Consider the following 14,599-nt stretch of genomic DNA (forward strand, 5'->3'; position numbering starts at 1 on the left):
AAAAGTCGCCATTTCTAGCGACAAAGTCGCTAAATTGGCAACACTGAACACGAGGCTATAAATTGCTAAACTTGCAGCGCTCCAAGTGGCCTGGGACCCAACCAACGTCGTGTTACCGGAAATCCCTATATGAGTTTCACCCCCCCTGGTGGTACTGCAGTAGAGATGTTGGTGCCACGAAATATACGTCATGACCAGTCTACCAATATCTATGGTCGAAGCTATAAACGTTGTTCCATATCTCTGATTCTAACATGGAGGTGGATTCTAACCTGCTTGTTTGTTTGTAACATCCTTGGGCACAATGTAAGTTGTAGAATCATCTTTGCTTCTGTTGCTTACATCAAATACAAACAATGCCAGTGATGCGACGTGTAGAAACAAGAGTGATTGTGAAAGAACGAGCATTTAATGTTTTATGTAAATAGTTTCTAGATATGGTGATAACGATTCGAAATGCAATGTATCTTGTTCTGTTGCTCGTGATAAATGTGTTGTAATCAACAATTAACTCCGAAAATTTGTGTGTGATATATTAAGAAAGAAACTCCAAGAATGTCTGTCAGTGGTTCGGAGCTTAAAAGTGCATTGAGGAAAACAGAATTTCCTTTTTGCGCAAGAGAAGCTCTTTCTCGGGTTGGTTAGTATGTGTGTGTGTTAAGTAAAATATGTCAATCACCGTTAAAAAATACCTTGAACCATATTATGTTTTGGTGTCTCATAACAGCAATGTTACTTCACTTCGTTCCAGAACAGTTAACACAGAATACCGGTCGCCCGCCAAGTATCAAACACTTAGATCTAGCAATGGATTTGATGGCTGAATTCATCTTCTGCGAAGTAGAAAGACGTGGAGGGAAAAGAAAGGTGAATGCTACATTGTTTAGTGTCGATCATGCCGACTGGTTTTAGAGTAAACATATAATTACATATTGTAGACTTTGTCACCGAGTGAACCTGTTATTAGGAAAGTACCAGTTTGAAACTGTATATTTAGTCCTGATTTGTATCGTGACGTATGCATAACCCCTTTACAGTCTCTATTTCGTGAAGAGAGCTTCATGCTATAGCTGTAGCAGTGTCTGAAACAGGACACGATTTGAATAGGGAAATGTTGAATGGTGGTAGTGATGGCTATGACTCTTTCACTCACTATATTAGTGTTAATTCCATATGTTGCATTATCATAATTTTCTGCAGCTAAACAGTGCTATCAGGCAAATTAATATGCAACTGGAAGTTGTTTTGATGAGTGTTGACGTGGTGAAGTCTTCACACCGATTTGATCAACTTATCAGCGACTATTGCCTGTGTCAGAATTTGTCTTTCCATAACTTGATCCAAGCCAGTTTTTTTTGCCTTATGTAATCATGTCTTTCATCAGTTTTTTGGGTTTCTCCATTGATTTGGATAAATTGGTTGGCTTTTGTCATTACACAAAAGGTTTATCTGTGTACTCTCACGGAATGGAGACGTTTGACTTTCTGACTTTTGCAGCTGTTGTGCTCCTTGATAAGTTGGAGTCAATCCATATATTCAAATTTCGTAGTCAATAGTTACCATTGAGTTTATCTGGCCTCTCCAAGAAATTGCACCTCCTTGTGATTTAAACAGGTATATAATGGTTGACTTTCTGCTCTCTCTCTGTCTCCTGCCCAGTCTGCATCACTGTTCTCAGTGTTGATGTTGTTCTGTTCCTATTGCAGCTTCAGGACTTTAGTCCTTCAAAGGATTCTTTTAACTGCCTACGTGGATCATTGCTGAAGTGAATTAACAACAAAAGTTGTATATGTGAAGTTAGGTCTTTGTCCAACTGTGGATATATTAAACTGCCTACAGCTTCTCTGTAGGATTTATTTATCATGGCTATTTTGTCTTCATTTGTCTTGGAGGTCATATATGAGTACATGATTGTTGTTGAGAGGTGTTTTGTCATTGGATTTAAGTTCTTCGTATTGTACTTTTCAAGAACTGGTTCTGTTTATTGAGACTGGTTCTTCCATAATAGTCCCCATTTGTGATCTCTCATGACTTTGGCACCTAAGCAATTGGGATCTTTCATTTTAAATTGCTTGTTGAGCGTGCATTCCTTCTCTTGCAGATTATTAATGAAAATCACAATGCTGTTGATATAAATTGCAACAACTAAAATGTCATTTCCTTTCTTATTTTGGTAAAAAAACATGGATCTCCTATATGTCATTTGAAAGTTCAAGTTTAAAGAGTGCATCATTTAGTTTAATTTTCCAATTGTGACTACCTTGTTTGAATCTGTGCACTGTTTTCTTCAGCCTCTTGTTGTTTTTTCATTAACAGTTGTAATGATAAAATCAAATTTTGAAATTTTAATGTAGGCTAAATCAGTTCTTTCCAATTACCTACCAGAGTGCTGTAACAACATCTTAAGCAACTTATGTCTAGATCGCATTTGATGGCTGAATCAACATATATGTTATTGGACTGTAGCAGCTTACTTGAGAAGAGGTCTCTTCATAGTCTAATCCCTCTTTTTTTGGGTGCTTCCTTTAACTATCTAGACTGCTTTATATCAGATAATGTGCTGTTGTAACCCGACTTTGCTTGCAACCTACTTAGAGGTTCATGCTCAGGTCAGAGGTGACGTGGGGATGTGAGACTAGTTGTTTGTTGGTACATGAGCAGGTATGTAGAGAACTGAAATGGCTACGAGGTCAAGCTGAGATTTTTCAAGTGTCTGTGGTTGGAGACAGTACGAATGACTTGTATCTTAGGCTCCTTTGTGATTGTTGGTCTTGGATGCTGTTATCACACTCACATTCTACAGGTTATGTTTTAATCCTTCTGTCATAATTACGTGTCCTAAGTAAGTTAATGCCGTCCACAGGAACTCACACTTGACAATCTGCAACTTTAAATTCTGTGGTCAGAATCTTTCAAACACTTCTCCAAGTCTACAAACCTGCACTATGCTCTTCTAATGTAGCTCCAAACGCAACCACATCATCTAAATGCACCAACATCTTGCATCCCATCTCTCTCACCAGCTGTGCTTGCAAGGTGATGGAATGTATGATTCATGCCAGGCTGCTATGTTGGCTTGAGTCTCTCAATTTACTAACTGCTGCACAGTGTGGATTTTGAGCCGCCTTTCTGCATGTGACCATCTTGTTACTTTGTCCACCCATGTCATGAATGGTTTTCTGCGTAAATCCCGGGCTGGCTGTGTTTTTCCATTTGGAGAAGGCGTGTGACACCTGCAGGAGAACTGGTATCCACTATACTCTCTACACATGGGGCTTCCATAGCCGCCTGCCTGATTCCTTGAGGAACTTTAAAAATATCGAGTTTTCAGGGTGCATGTGGGTTCTGCCTTGTTTCCATCCTGAGTGTCATCCTGTTTGCTATCGCCATTAAGCCTCCGGCTCCCTTTTTGTTGATGATTTTGCCATCTATTGGAGTTCTCCATAGACCTCTCTTATTGAGTGACATTTTCAGCGATGTCTGAATCACTTTTACTCATGGAGCGTTGACAATGTCTTTTGTTTTTCCATTGACAGAATCTTTTGTATGAATTTATGGTGGCGCAGTTGTTTTCTCCCACCATCTTTACATCTTGGTCCTGTTGCTCTTCCATTTGTTTAAACTACATAATTCGTGGGACTCGTGCTCATTAGGAAACTCTCTTGGTCCTCCCGTGTGTCTTATCTAGCAGCCCGCTATATGTGGTCCCTCAGTGTCCTATGGGTCCTCAATGGTACTTCCTGGGGTGCAAATCAAACCACTCTCCTCCTTTTGTACTGGTCCCTTGTCCATTCGAAACTAGACTATGGGTGTTTTGTTTATGCATCTGCACGTCCATCCCTATTATGCTTTTCAACACTGTCCACCATTGTGGCATCCATTTGGCCACTGGCGCCTTTTACACTAGCTGCGAGGTGCCAGGGCTAGCAGTGTATTTAACACTAAATTCTTCTCGAATCTTTATATGGAAATGATGCTTTAAGCACACCCTTTTCTAACTCCTACTTTTGCTGTTGCACATGGATGATTAAGAAGAAACATGAAGTGACTGTAATCGACCCTGCAAGTGGAGTAGAAAAGAGTTTGGCACCTGCAATAATTTAATTAGATGGAAATTAAGGGAAGTTTCATTAACGTAGTGAGAAATGAATGGGTTGCTCTACTGATTAACAGAATGAAAGTTCTGTCCAAAATAACAATTTGATTTATTATGACTAAACTCAAAATAATAAACAAAACACACGAGACATTTACAATACATCAAATTGGATACTCAAATAAATGCTGTGAAGGTGAAGTTGTCCATAAACTAGATTGTGACATTTATGACCAAGTGGTATGTGGAACCAATTCCTTGCAACTCAAATCTTAAGAGAAACACCGAGCCAACTCAACATTAATTGCTGCTACGGTAGTGATAACTCAGACAATGAACACCCAAGACAGAACAAAGTTAGGAAAGACGAACATGCGCACTCTGCTGAGCTCTGATTTAGTGATAACTCAGACAATGAACACCCAAGACAGAACAAAGTTAGGAAAGACGAACATGCGCACTCTGCTGAGCTCTGATTTAGTGATAACTCAGACAATGAACACCCAAGACAGAACAAAGTTAGGAAAGACGAACAGGCGCGCTCTGCTGAGCTCTGATTATCACAGTGCAAATTCCCTAATCTGCCGGTGTTGCAGACATACATTACCAAGCTGTCTTCTTAACTGCAAGGACACGATCTGGCGTACCGGAAGCGATGGCTGGTTGCTTCAACGTCCCGTCGTGGTGATGATAATGTCGCGAGTTTAGCCCGAAACAAATTGTCCTGGTCTGGTTGTTCCAGACTAAAAACTTCCTATCAATACAAATGTGCCTCTGAGGGAGACGAAGAAGGCTTGCCACACAATCACTGACGGTACAGTGATTGATTTTAACAAGCAAAGTCACACAGTAACTCCGATACAGTCAACTTTAGCCAAAACTGCCCAAGACAGACAACATAGGCCGCTTGTACTCGGAAAGTTAAATTGAAGTCGAAACTTCAGCAACTTCGTTAAACAGTTACAATCAAATAAAAGTATATTAGACAGCCAATGGAAGGCAGGCTGTCCAGAGCAGCAAGAGCTCAGTCTTGTAACCTACTCCGACCGAAAGGCGAGAACCGACTCCCACCAGAGCACCCGTACAAACCGAACACAGAACATTTCCGCCCCCACGACAGTGGCCGTTGTTAAACATTCGAATCAGCAACTCGAAAACCGGCGGAAAATTCCACTATATTGCCGAAGCACTACCATTCCACCAGTGGAGATTCTTGGCGCCAGTTTCTGCGCCGATTTTGCTACGTCACGGAGCTATGCCCTGAGCAAGCCAATCACAGTTACGATTTTGCAGAAAACGCGGGAATTTGCGCGCCAAGACTGCCTGGGGACACAAGTCATTCCCAAGCCTCGCTGGTAGCCCACCAGAAAGTGTTTTCACTGAGTTTCTGCGAAGTAACAGAATCTCCAGCCCAGCCGCTCCTTCAGGCCCCTGTCGGCGTATCTCCTCCGCTCTTATGACAATGTCAGTGTCTGGAAAGCATTCCCTCTACTCCCTCACACCCGTCGGCTTAACCCTTTCAAGATCAGCAGAGCCCGCCTGTTACCGGACCACCCAGGTGACGAGAGACGCTGCGTGGGAAGTCACCGTGTGAAGGAATAGCGACTTTTCACCGCATGCAATTAGAGAGGAAGATTGAATTACTCAGACTAAGATAGAAATATGAGAGGGGGCTCATGCCACCTCTCAAAGCCAAGTTGAGAGTATGTGCCAAAGCTGCTGAACTACCACTGTGCTACTGTGGTGACTTTCTCCTCAACAGGTATGCATGCCATTTGTCTGCCATGCATGGCCACCCATCGTATGCCTCTTTTGATTGCCAGTATGGGGTGCGTCCCTCTTTGTCCACTTTCGGCTCTTGCTCTGGCAGCTTAACTTCACATTACCTGCAACTTTCTTGTATGATGTGAACCCTTCACCACATTGGCTTCGTGCAGTTGCCCTTGTTCACCTTGGCCTATATTCGCTTCCTAAGGACACTTCTCCAGTCTCACTCTGTTGCCTTCAATTTCACAACCTTCGCATGGAACTTGGCTATAGTACCTTTGTGTATGCTGATGGCTCTCGAACTGACTGTGGTGTCGGGTGTGCATTCGTCAGTGGGGCCGACATTTTTCGGTATCAGCTTCCGGCACACTGCTCAGTATGTACAGCAGAGCTCTTCGCCCTGTTTCAGGCCATGGAGCACATCCTGTGACACAGGTTTTTCAATTGTGTCCTCTGCTCAAACTCTGTCAGCACCCTTCAAGGTCTCTGAGCACTATACGCTGCCCATCCCTTGGTGCAGCGGGTCCAGGAAAACTGTCACTCACTCTTCATGGAGCTACTGTGTTGTTTATGTGGGTACCCGGTCATGTCTGCTAGGAAACGAGGCTGCAGATGTTTCTGCCAAGACTGTAGTCCTCGTACCTCAGCCCACTTGTTCTTATATTCCCTCCCATGATCTCTCTGTTGCCATCTGTCAGGAAGTGGTGTCACTTTGGCATCACCATTGGTCCTCCCTTCATGGGAATAAACCTCAGATTATTAAGCCTCTTCCAGCGACTTGGATGACCTCCTCTTGGCCCTATGCCCAAATTGTAACTGTCCATCATTCCTTGACAGAATGCCCATTTTTTAACCATTTTCATTCCCACTTGGGTTTGCAGTCTGAGTTATCGCCCATTTTAGCAAATAGTACATGGGCTGTCAACAGCACTTTACTTTTTATTTGTCGTAACAGTATGGCGAAGACCATTTAAGTTTTAGTTCTGGACCTTTCTCCATGTCCCTGTTTTTAGCTGTCTTCTCTTACATTGATTGGAATTGACATGTAGTTATTTTTTAACTCCTCTCTGTCTTCGTGTTCTATAGTTTTGACTTGGGCGCTTATGACCCCAATTGTTTTTAAACCCTAAAACAAAACAATCCAATCCAATCCCTGAAGCTCAGTTAGTAATGTGTTTGTCAGTTTCTAAAAACTAGCTCCACTGTCTATTCTGCATTCATAATGTTTTTCTGGAGTAGAGAAGGCCATTTTCTCATTGTGCAGTTTCTGATGGTAACCCTTTCCACAGTCTGAAATGGTGAAGCATGTGGCTATTCCTAAACTATCTAAAATTTTGCCAGTACATGATAGCAGAATACACTGCTAATGCTGTTGTCATTTAACATCTGGTAACTTGCAACTCTTTTCCACTTTCATTTCCGTGAAACGTCTGTCTCCTTCAGAATCGTCAGTAATGGAAAATTCACACTTGTGCTCAGCGTAATAACTTCTCATTTCTGAAGAGTTCCTTTTGTGCCTCTGGTAATTGATAAGGCTGGATATTTATCACTTTCCCTTGGGCCTCTGTTTCACCATCTCAGTATCTCTCTCTGGGCAGGCGAAGTACATCGTGATATGCAATACACACTTCAATAATTGAAGTAATTTCTTCTTCGTTTAAGTGATGCACTCGAACCATTTCCTTTAATCTGCTAATTCTCGACCTTATCTTGTCTCTTGATCCACAGAAATTATACTGTGTGTGAGGCATTCCTCACCTTCTCCTATGATAGGTACTGCTTCTATCTTCACCGGGGGGCTCATGCCAATGTAACTTTTTCTTTGGTGGTGTTCAAAAAACTAGTGACACAAGTGACACTCTGAACAGTCACCAAGACTGCAGGTATATACACACCTGTTTGCAAGTCCTGCTTCTCGATTGTTTCTTTGGTCAGATCTGTGTTGTGCACTTTGATCCTTATAATCATTCATCTCGAAGAACTGTTTGTGTAACAGCAAACAGGCTATCCTTCCTTTTTGTCGGCTGCTCATCTTTGTTCGTTGTTTCCCATAGCTGTGGTGCCCTATCGCTTCTTATTTCTTTGAAGAAAGAACAGGTTTCTTGCTCTAGAGGCACTCTTCTCTCTCGGCTCTATGTCCGATTCTGTGTGGATTCTTACTGATACCTCTGGTGTCGCATTTGCCTTTGTGATCGGTTTCTCTTTACTGTTTCTTCCTGGGCCTGCCCTTGACCAATAGCTTCTTTGTTGCATAGTCTGTGATTAATTTTGAACTCTTGCAGATGTTTTTGCTTCAGATTCCTTCACGTGGTTCATCTAACTCCTCCTCTTCTATGTAAAACTTGTGTTCAACACACACACACAAACACACACACACACACACACACACACACACACATTGTCGTCTATCCTCAGCGTTAACATCTTGGCTTTGTGCGATTCAGTTACTTCTTGAATGACTCCACTGAGTTTTATCCATTTGTTTGTACTCTTCAGTGCTGATCCCTTTATTACTATGTACTATGAGACTTGTGATTCAAACGCTTCCCTGCATGCATCTTATATTTATGAAATCATTCCTTCCCTTGCAGTCTACTGAGTACCACTTTGCACCGTTGGTCAACTGCGTACTTATTCTGTTCTGTTTCCTTGTTTCTGAGGTTCCGTATGTCCTGGTTCTTTACAGTTATAATGTATCACGGGTCTTGCATTATCACATGGCCTGGAATGCCCTTGAAAATTGCATCAATGACACGCCAATTGATGCATGCTTCCATTTTCCATGTGATGACCTGTGCATAGAGCTTCCTCAGTTCTTCTCGGCAGCGACAAATGATGATGTGTCCGTTTCACTTCTCCATGATGTATATTTTCCTTAGATGTGTCTCTGTAGTGCAGTTCCTTGTGTTATGACCTCCTTTCTTGTATTTAAAGCAGTAATCTCGTGCTGGATGACTGGATTCACTGAACTTTTTTTTTTGCAAGGGGCAATGAATGCTTTTTCTGTTAACGCACAATCCATTACGTGAGCTTATGTTAAATGCACTCCTCTTGCTCTCACCACTGTTTTAATCCCCTCATCCTTGATTCCCTGTATGAATACTCCTCATGCCTCCTTCCCAATTAGAGATTAGCTTCTCAAAATATAACCGAGCGAGGTGGCGCAGTGGTTAGCACACTGGACTCGCATTCGAGAGGATGATGGTTCAAACCTGCAAACCTGCATCTAGCCATCTAGATTTGGGGTTTCTGTTGCTTCAAACAAATGCCGGGATGGTTCCTTTGAAAAGGCACGGCCGATTTCCTTCCTCGTTCTTGACACAGTCCGAGCTTGTGCTCCGTCTCTAATGACCTCAATGTTGATGGGATGTTAAACCAAGTCTTCCTTTCTTCTCAGAATGTCTGTTTTCCTCATCCCTATTCCCATCCAAAGCTCTCAGAGTTAACTTAAATGTGTCGACAACACTTTTTGCTAAGCAAAGGGTTCACTACCTTCCAGATTGATATTAGGTGATTTTTTGTCCTTTCTCAGAGCCATAGTCTCCATACCATGTTGTGACTCACTCACCATGTCTGTTGGTCAGGCGGGTGGCACTGTGTTCACATTTACTGAAAGTGTAATATTGGAATTTGGTGTGGTCAGGCATGTATGTGTCACTGATTCAGATGTTGGTGGCCCTGACCTTGATTGTCGTAACTGCTGTGAAGGCATCCTCTGATATTTAATGCAACAGTCTGCTCACTGTTGTCTCATATTCTTGTGATACAGGATGGTGGATGATTTCCTGACTTGTTCTTTCTTTGCTCCTGCTGTACACCAAAAGAACTACTCTGCCTGTTCACTGTAATTGATCTACCTTGAAAGCTCAAGCCAGGTCATCCTAAGATTGGGCTTGTTAGTTCTCCTAAGAGAAGATCCTGTCATTCATACTCTAAGGTACCTTACTTCCTAGTAAAGATACTCAGCCAGGTATCAAAGCCTGGATCCCACATTGGACACCAGTTTTTTTGTTGTAATCCATTGTGGGTTTACACGACCACTATCTCTAACCAGTGAGGTCAACTGTACAGCAGCTGTGCCTGATAGGTGGTGGGACAAAGAGGAGGCTGTGGCAGGGAGGTAGAGGGATAGCAGGGTAGGGGTAGGCGAAGGTTCAGTGCTGCTTGTGGGGTCAGGGTAGGGCTGCTAGGTGCAGTTGGGAGGTCCCGAGGTGGCAGAGGGGAGGGTGAGTGGAAAGGAGAGACGTAGAGGAGGGCAAAAAGACTTATGGGGGCATTGGTGGAATAGAAGGCTGTGTAGTGCTGGAGTGGGGGCAGGGAAGGGGATAGGTGAGTGAAGGACAGGGACTAGCGAACACTGAGGCCAGGGGAGCTTATGGGAACATAGGGCATAATACAGAGAGAGTTCCTGTCTGCACAATTAAGAAAAGCTGGTGTTGGTTGGGTGGATCTAGATGACACAGCCTGTGAAGCAGTCATTGAAATGAAGCACACTGTGGTGGATAGCATGTTCAGCAACTGCGTGGTCCGACATTCTCTGGGCCACAGTTTGTCAGTGGCCATTTGTGTAGGCATACAGCTTTTAGGTTGTCGTGCCCTCGTAGGAAGCAGCACAGTGGTCACAGTGCAGTTTGTAGATCACAACTGCTTTCACAGGTAGCCCTGCCTGTGATGGGATAACCCATGATAATTGATTTATAGTGATCAGGTGCCCCTGCCAATAAAATGTGTCCTGTCCATTCATATTTCACTACGAAGCATTTAACATATAAAAAGTGGAAATTATTTTTTTTCTGTACTCTTCTATGAATGTACAGTTCTCCAGGCAAATTGTATGGAGTGTTCTCAACAAACCAGTTCTTCCATAAAGTCCTCTGTCTTCACATACATGTTCTAATTTGTTCTAGGATTTTTGTGGCTCTGATGTTCTGCAAGTGTACATAAAATGCTGGAGCAACCAAAATTGTGGTGCCACCCATCTGCTTTGATCTGTGCTATAAATGTGTTGTGTTGTTTGATGCCTTGGTAGTGTGGCCTATTTGAAATGGATTGTTTTTGCAGAGGATGTGTTGGAGTATGTGGTGGTGCTTTCTAGTGTGGGATGTCTATGTTTCTAAATAGTTCATGAGCGCTGTTCGTGATTCATTGGCCTTTTTGAGTGCTGATTGTGAGAATAATGTTGGAAGGGTTTGTTAGTGTGGTATTTTGACGTTGGCAGCTATGCGCAATAAACTCATTTTTGCGTTTGGAATTATTAGTGCAGGTGCTGTTTATGGTTGGAGATTCACTTTACTATCATTTATTTTTTTGGTAGTTATGGACATGAAAACGAAATTCATGAATAGGTCCCTGCATGCTGCAGTGGGTGATGACATGTTGACCACGACTAAATTCCTGCAGTTATTTTGTCCAGTGACCAGTACATATGATGCTGTCAGCACGATAACATATGGCTTTTTATCTGTAGGGGTTCCTGGTTTGAGAAGTCGTGGATGGCCATTAGAGAGTTGGTTTGATGACATATTGTTTTTGCTGTCACTAGCTTCGTTGGTTAGTAAGTACTTTTTATTTTTTTGTTATAGTACATATGGTTTGTGTATTTATGTGCATAATTCTGTTTTTCTTGTTGTCGAAATTGGTGTTAGTGCAGTTCTTTTGGGTTGCTTTGTTAGTTATTGATAATTATGATGGATTGTGATTTATGGGTATCATAGAGTTTGTTTTAGTTATATTGTCGAGTTTAGGTTTTTGATATTAGTTATATGGACTCTGTTTTAGTTATAAAGGTTAACTGATATTTCTGTTACTGGGTTGTGGTGCTGTGTGTGTGTGTGTGTGTGTTTCATGACATTGTGGACTGCATTTAAGCTATATAGGTTAAGAGAAATTTCTGCATTTTTAGTTGCTTCTGCAATGGTGTTCTAACCTGATTTGTTTACCATGGGGGAACGGTACTCTCTCTTATTAATTTATTTGATCTGTGTCTCTCAGTTGCCATCAATACTATTTCTCTGAATTCAAACGACACTTGTTTTGTGATTACTAGATTAGGAGGAGTGGAGACTTTCTCTTAGGAAGGTGTCAATGAATTTTTATCTGTTTTTTTTTTTTTAATTTTTTTTTTTTTATAGGTACATTTTGCATATTTGTTTTTTGTGGATGTGGCTGTTATGGTATTCAGTCATCCTACAACAATCTTTTGGTCACTATACTCTGTATGCGTCATGATGCTCCGTATTTACATTTGTCACTAAGAGGTCAAATATGTTTTCGCACCGAGCGAGGTGGCACAGTGGTTAGACACTGGACTCGCATTTGGGAGGACGACGGTTCAATCCCGCGTCTGGCCATCCTGATTTAGGTTTTCCGTGATTTCCCTAAATCGCTCCAGGCAAATGCCGGGATGGTTCCTTTCAAAGGGCATGGCCGACTTCCTTCCCCGTCCTTCCCTAATCCGATGAGACCGATGACCTCGCCGTCTGGTCTCCTTCCCCCAAAAACCACCACCACCACCATGTTTTCGCAACCATTTACAGTTTGAATGGGCTCCTGACTAACTGTTGAAAATAATTTTCAAATAAAGCATTCAGGATGGTTTCTGACAGCATTTTATGCCTACCACTGACTTGGAATGTATATTTTCAGCAACATAATGGCAGTAGATTGACGTTACCACCAACTGTAATTCTATGAGTGAGTTACCTCTTTGAGACTCAAGTTTTGAATTGTTTAGCTACTGTATCATCATAGTCAGGGGTCATTAAAAGAAACTATTTATTAATTTATTCTAGTTGTCAAGTATAACCGGTACTCACGCTAAATCACAGGAACTATTTATTTCATTTTTACTGCAAGGTAAACTGCTTGTGAAAGCAATAAACACTCCATGACCAACTGTATTTAATCTATACTTCCTGAATACAGTTAGGTCCAGATTTCTGTACCTATAACGATTTGTGCTTCTGTTCTTTCTGTTAGTGCTTGGAGCTCTAGTCCTTTGCCAATTCAGCTGCAACAATTCATAACTACAATACTAATTGTAGCTAGGTCTCCTCTTATCCTGTCTTTGCAGTGCACCCTTTCAGCCAGACACTCTTTCTGTAGTCTCCCAAGATACACTAAAAAAACCACCTAGTCCACTCCCTACAGCATCCGCTACCCATGTAACTGCTTCCTTTGTTTAGTGGATGCCTGAATTATTAAGCAGAACCTGAAAACCCACCATCCTGTGGTGCAATTCAAGAAATCTGCAACCTTCATGGTTGCAGAATCATTTGAGCTTCTGCTTCATACTGTCCTTTTGGCTCTGTTCCAGAAGTCTCCACACAGTCCTATCGATGATGCTACAGATGGTGTGCTCCAATTCATCTCACTAACAAGTCTGGCAGTCCTTGCCACTGCAGCTAGCTGACCGAAACCAAAGAGACTCTCTTCCAATCCAAAGCTATACACATTGTTAGTACCGACAGGAGCCAATATCTGCAGTTGGCTGCACCCTGTGCTCTTCATGGCATATAGAAGCACCCTTTGCACATCTAGAATGACTCCAGCGAATGTGTACACAGAGTGCACTTTGGCTACCTTTCTCTGCTTGGCAGCCATATCACCAGGGAAACCGATTATGCACGTAAAATTGGAGCTTCCACCTACCGGTAATTCCATGGTCTGTGACTGCCCAGATCTTGCAGACCAAGAGGCTTTCCCTGAAACAGGGCAAGTGACTGCATCGGGCTTAGGATTACCAGACATGCATTACTCATGGAACACTTGGTTCATACATGTCAACAACACTGTTTTCCTTCTGGAAACCAACGTGTGAAGATTGAAATGAACACCTCTGCTTTTGCTTTGTTACTATCAGTTTCAGTTCTTGTGTCAGCCATGTGTACCTGGACACCCTTTATGTATGGCCAGAATTGCCATGGGTTTTATGAGAAGACTTTCAATAAGATTCTACTGCGGTGTTCATCAAAGGCTTCATGCATCGCCTTTTTGGTGCCCAAACACGTTTCCTTTAGCTTTTCTCTAGGATCCATATGCTTTGTGATACATTTTTTTTTTTTTTTTTTAAGTTTCTTATCGTTGAGGTGGAGGTTTTTTTTTTTTAAGTTTCTTATCGTTGAGGTGGAGGGTGGCAGGAGGGGTGCTTCAGTCATGAACTGTTCTACTAGGTACATGTGTATCCAGTGTTTGGTCTTCTAAATATGAGCCACAATTCTTCTATATGCTCTTGTACAGAATTAATGTTTCAAGTTGCTCCTTGAGATGTGACACTGTTGCCATTATGTAGTTTACTGAACCTTTCTACATGTTTTGATTGACTATTGTACTTTGGTAAAGATTGTTGTTACTGCCACTTTATGATCACTGATACCATTTTTAATATGGAAGGAAATGAAGCCCTCATGCTTCTTGACAGAGCGTAGGGGGAACGATGTGGGAGACCCGCACTGCCGTACTAGGCAAGGTCGTAATGGAGGTGGTTTGCCGTTGCCTTCTTCCAACCGTAATGGGGATGAATGATGATGATGAAGACGACACAACAACTCCCAGTCATCTCTGGGCAGGTGAAAATTCCTGATCCTGCCAGGATTCGAACACGGGACCCTGTGCCCAGGAAGCGAGGATGCTACCGCGAAACCACAAGCTGTGGACTATTTTAAATATGGAAATCGTAAATAAAAGTCATGACTATTTGTTGCCGTTAGATCTAATAGATTTCCATCATGAGTAGTC

General features: G+C 42.2%; 1 protein-coding gene across 2 annotated transcripts in view; it reads left to right on the forward strand.

Moving 5' to 3' along the window:
- Positions 1–331: 331 nt before the first annotated feature.
- LOC126474061 (integrator complex subunit 15) overlaps positions 332–14,599 on the forward strand; it is a 42,706-nt gene continuing 28,438 nt past the window's right edge. Inside the window, exons 1-2 of one of the 2 annotated variants that reach the window (XM_050101471.1) lie at positions 332–640; positions 752–867. In XM_050101471.1, coding sequence (XP_049957428.1) covers positions 556–640; positions 752–867 — 201 coding nt within the window. In that variant the 5' untranslated portion in view covers positions 332–555. The remainder of the gene's footprint in view (positions 641–751; positions 868–14,599) is intronic. The other variant, XM_050101472.1, reaches the window with a different exon arrangement.

The sequence above is a fragment of the Schistocerca serialis genome, chromosome 4, assembly GCF_023864345.2.
Source record: "Schistocerca serialis cubense isolate TAMUIC-IGC-003099 chromosome 4, iqSchSeri2.2, whole genome shotgun sequence".
Taxonomy (NCBI): domain Eukaryota; kingdom Metazoa; phylum Arthropoda; class Insecta; order Orthoptera; family Acrididae; genus Schistocerca; species Schistocerca serialis.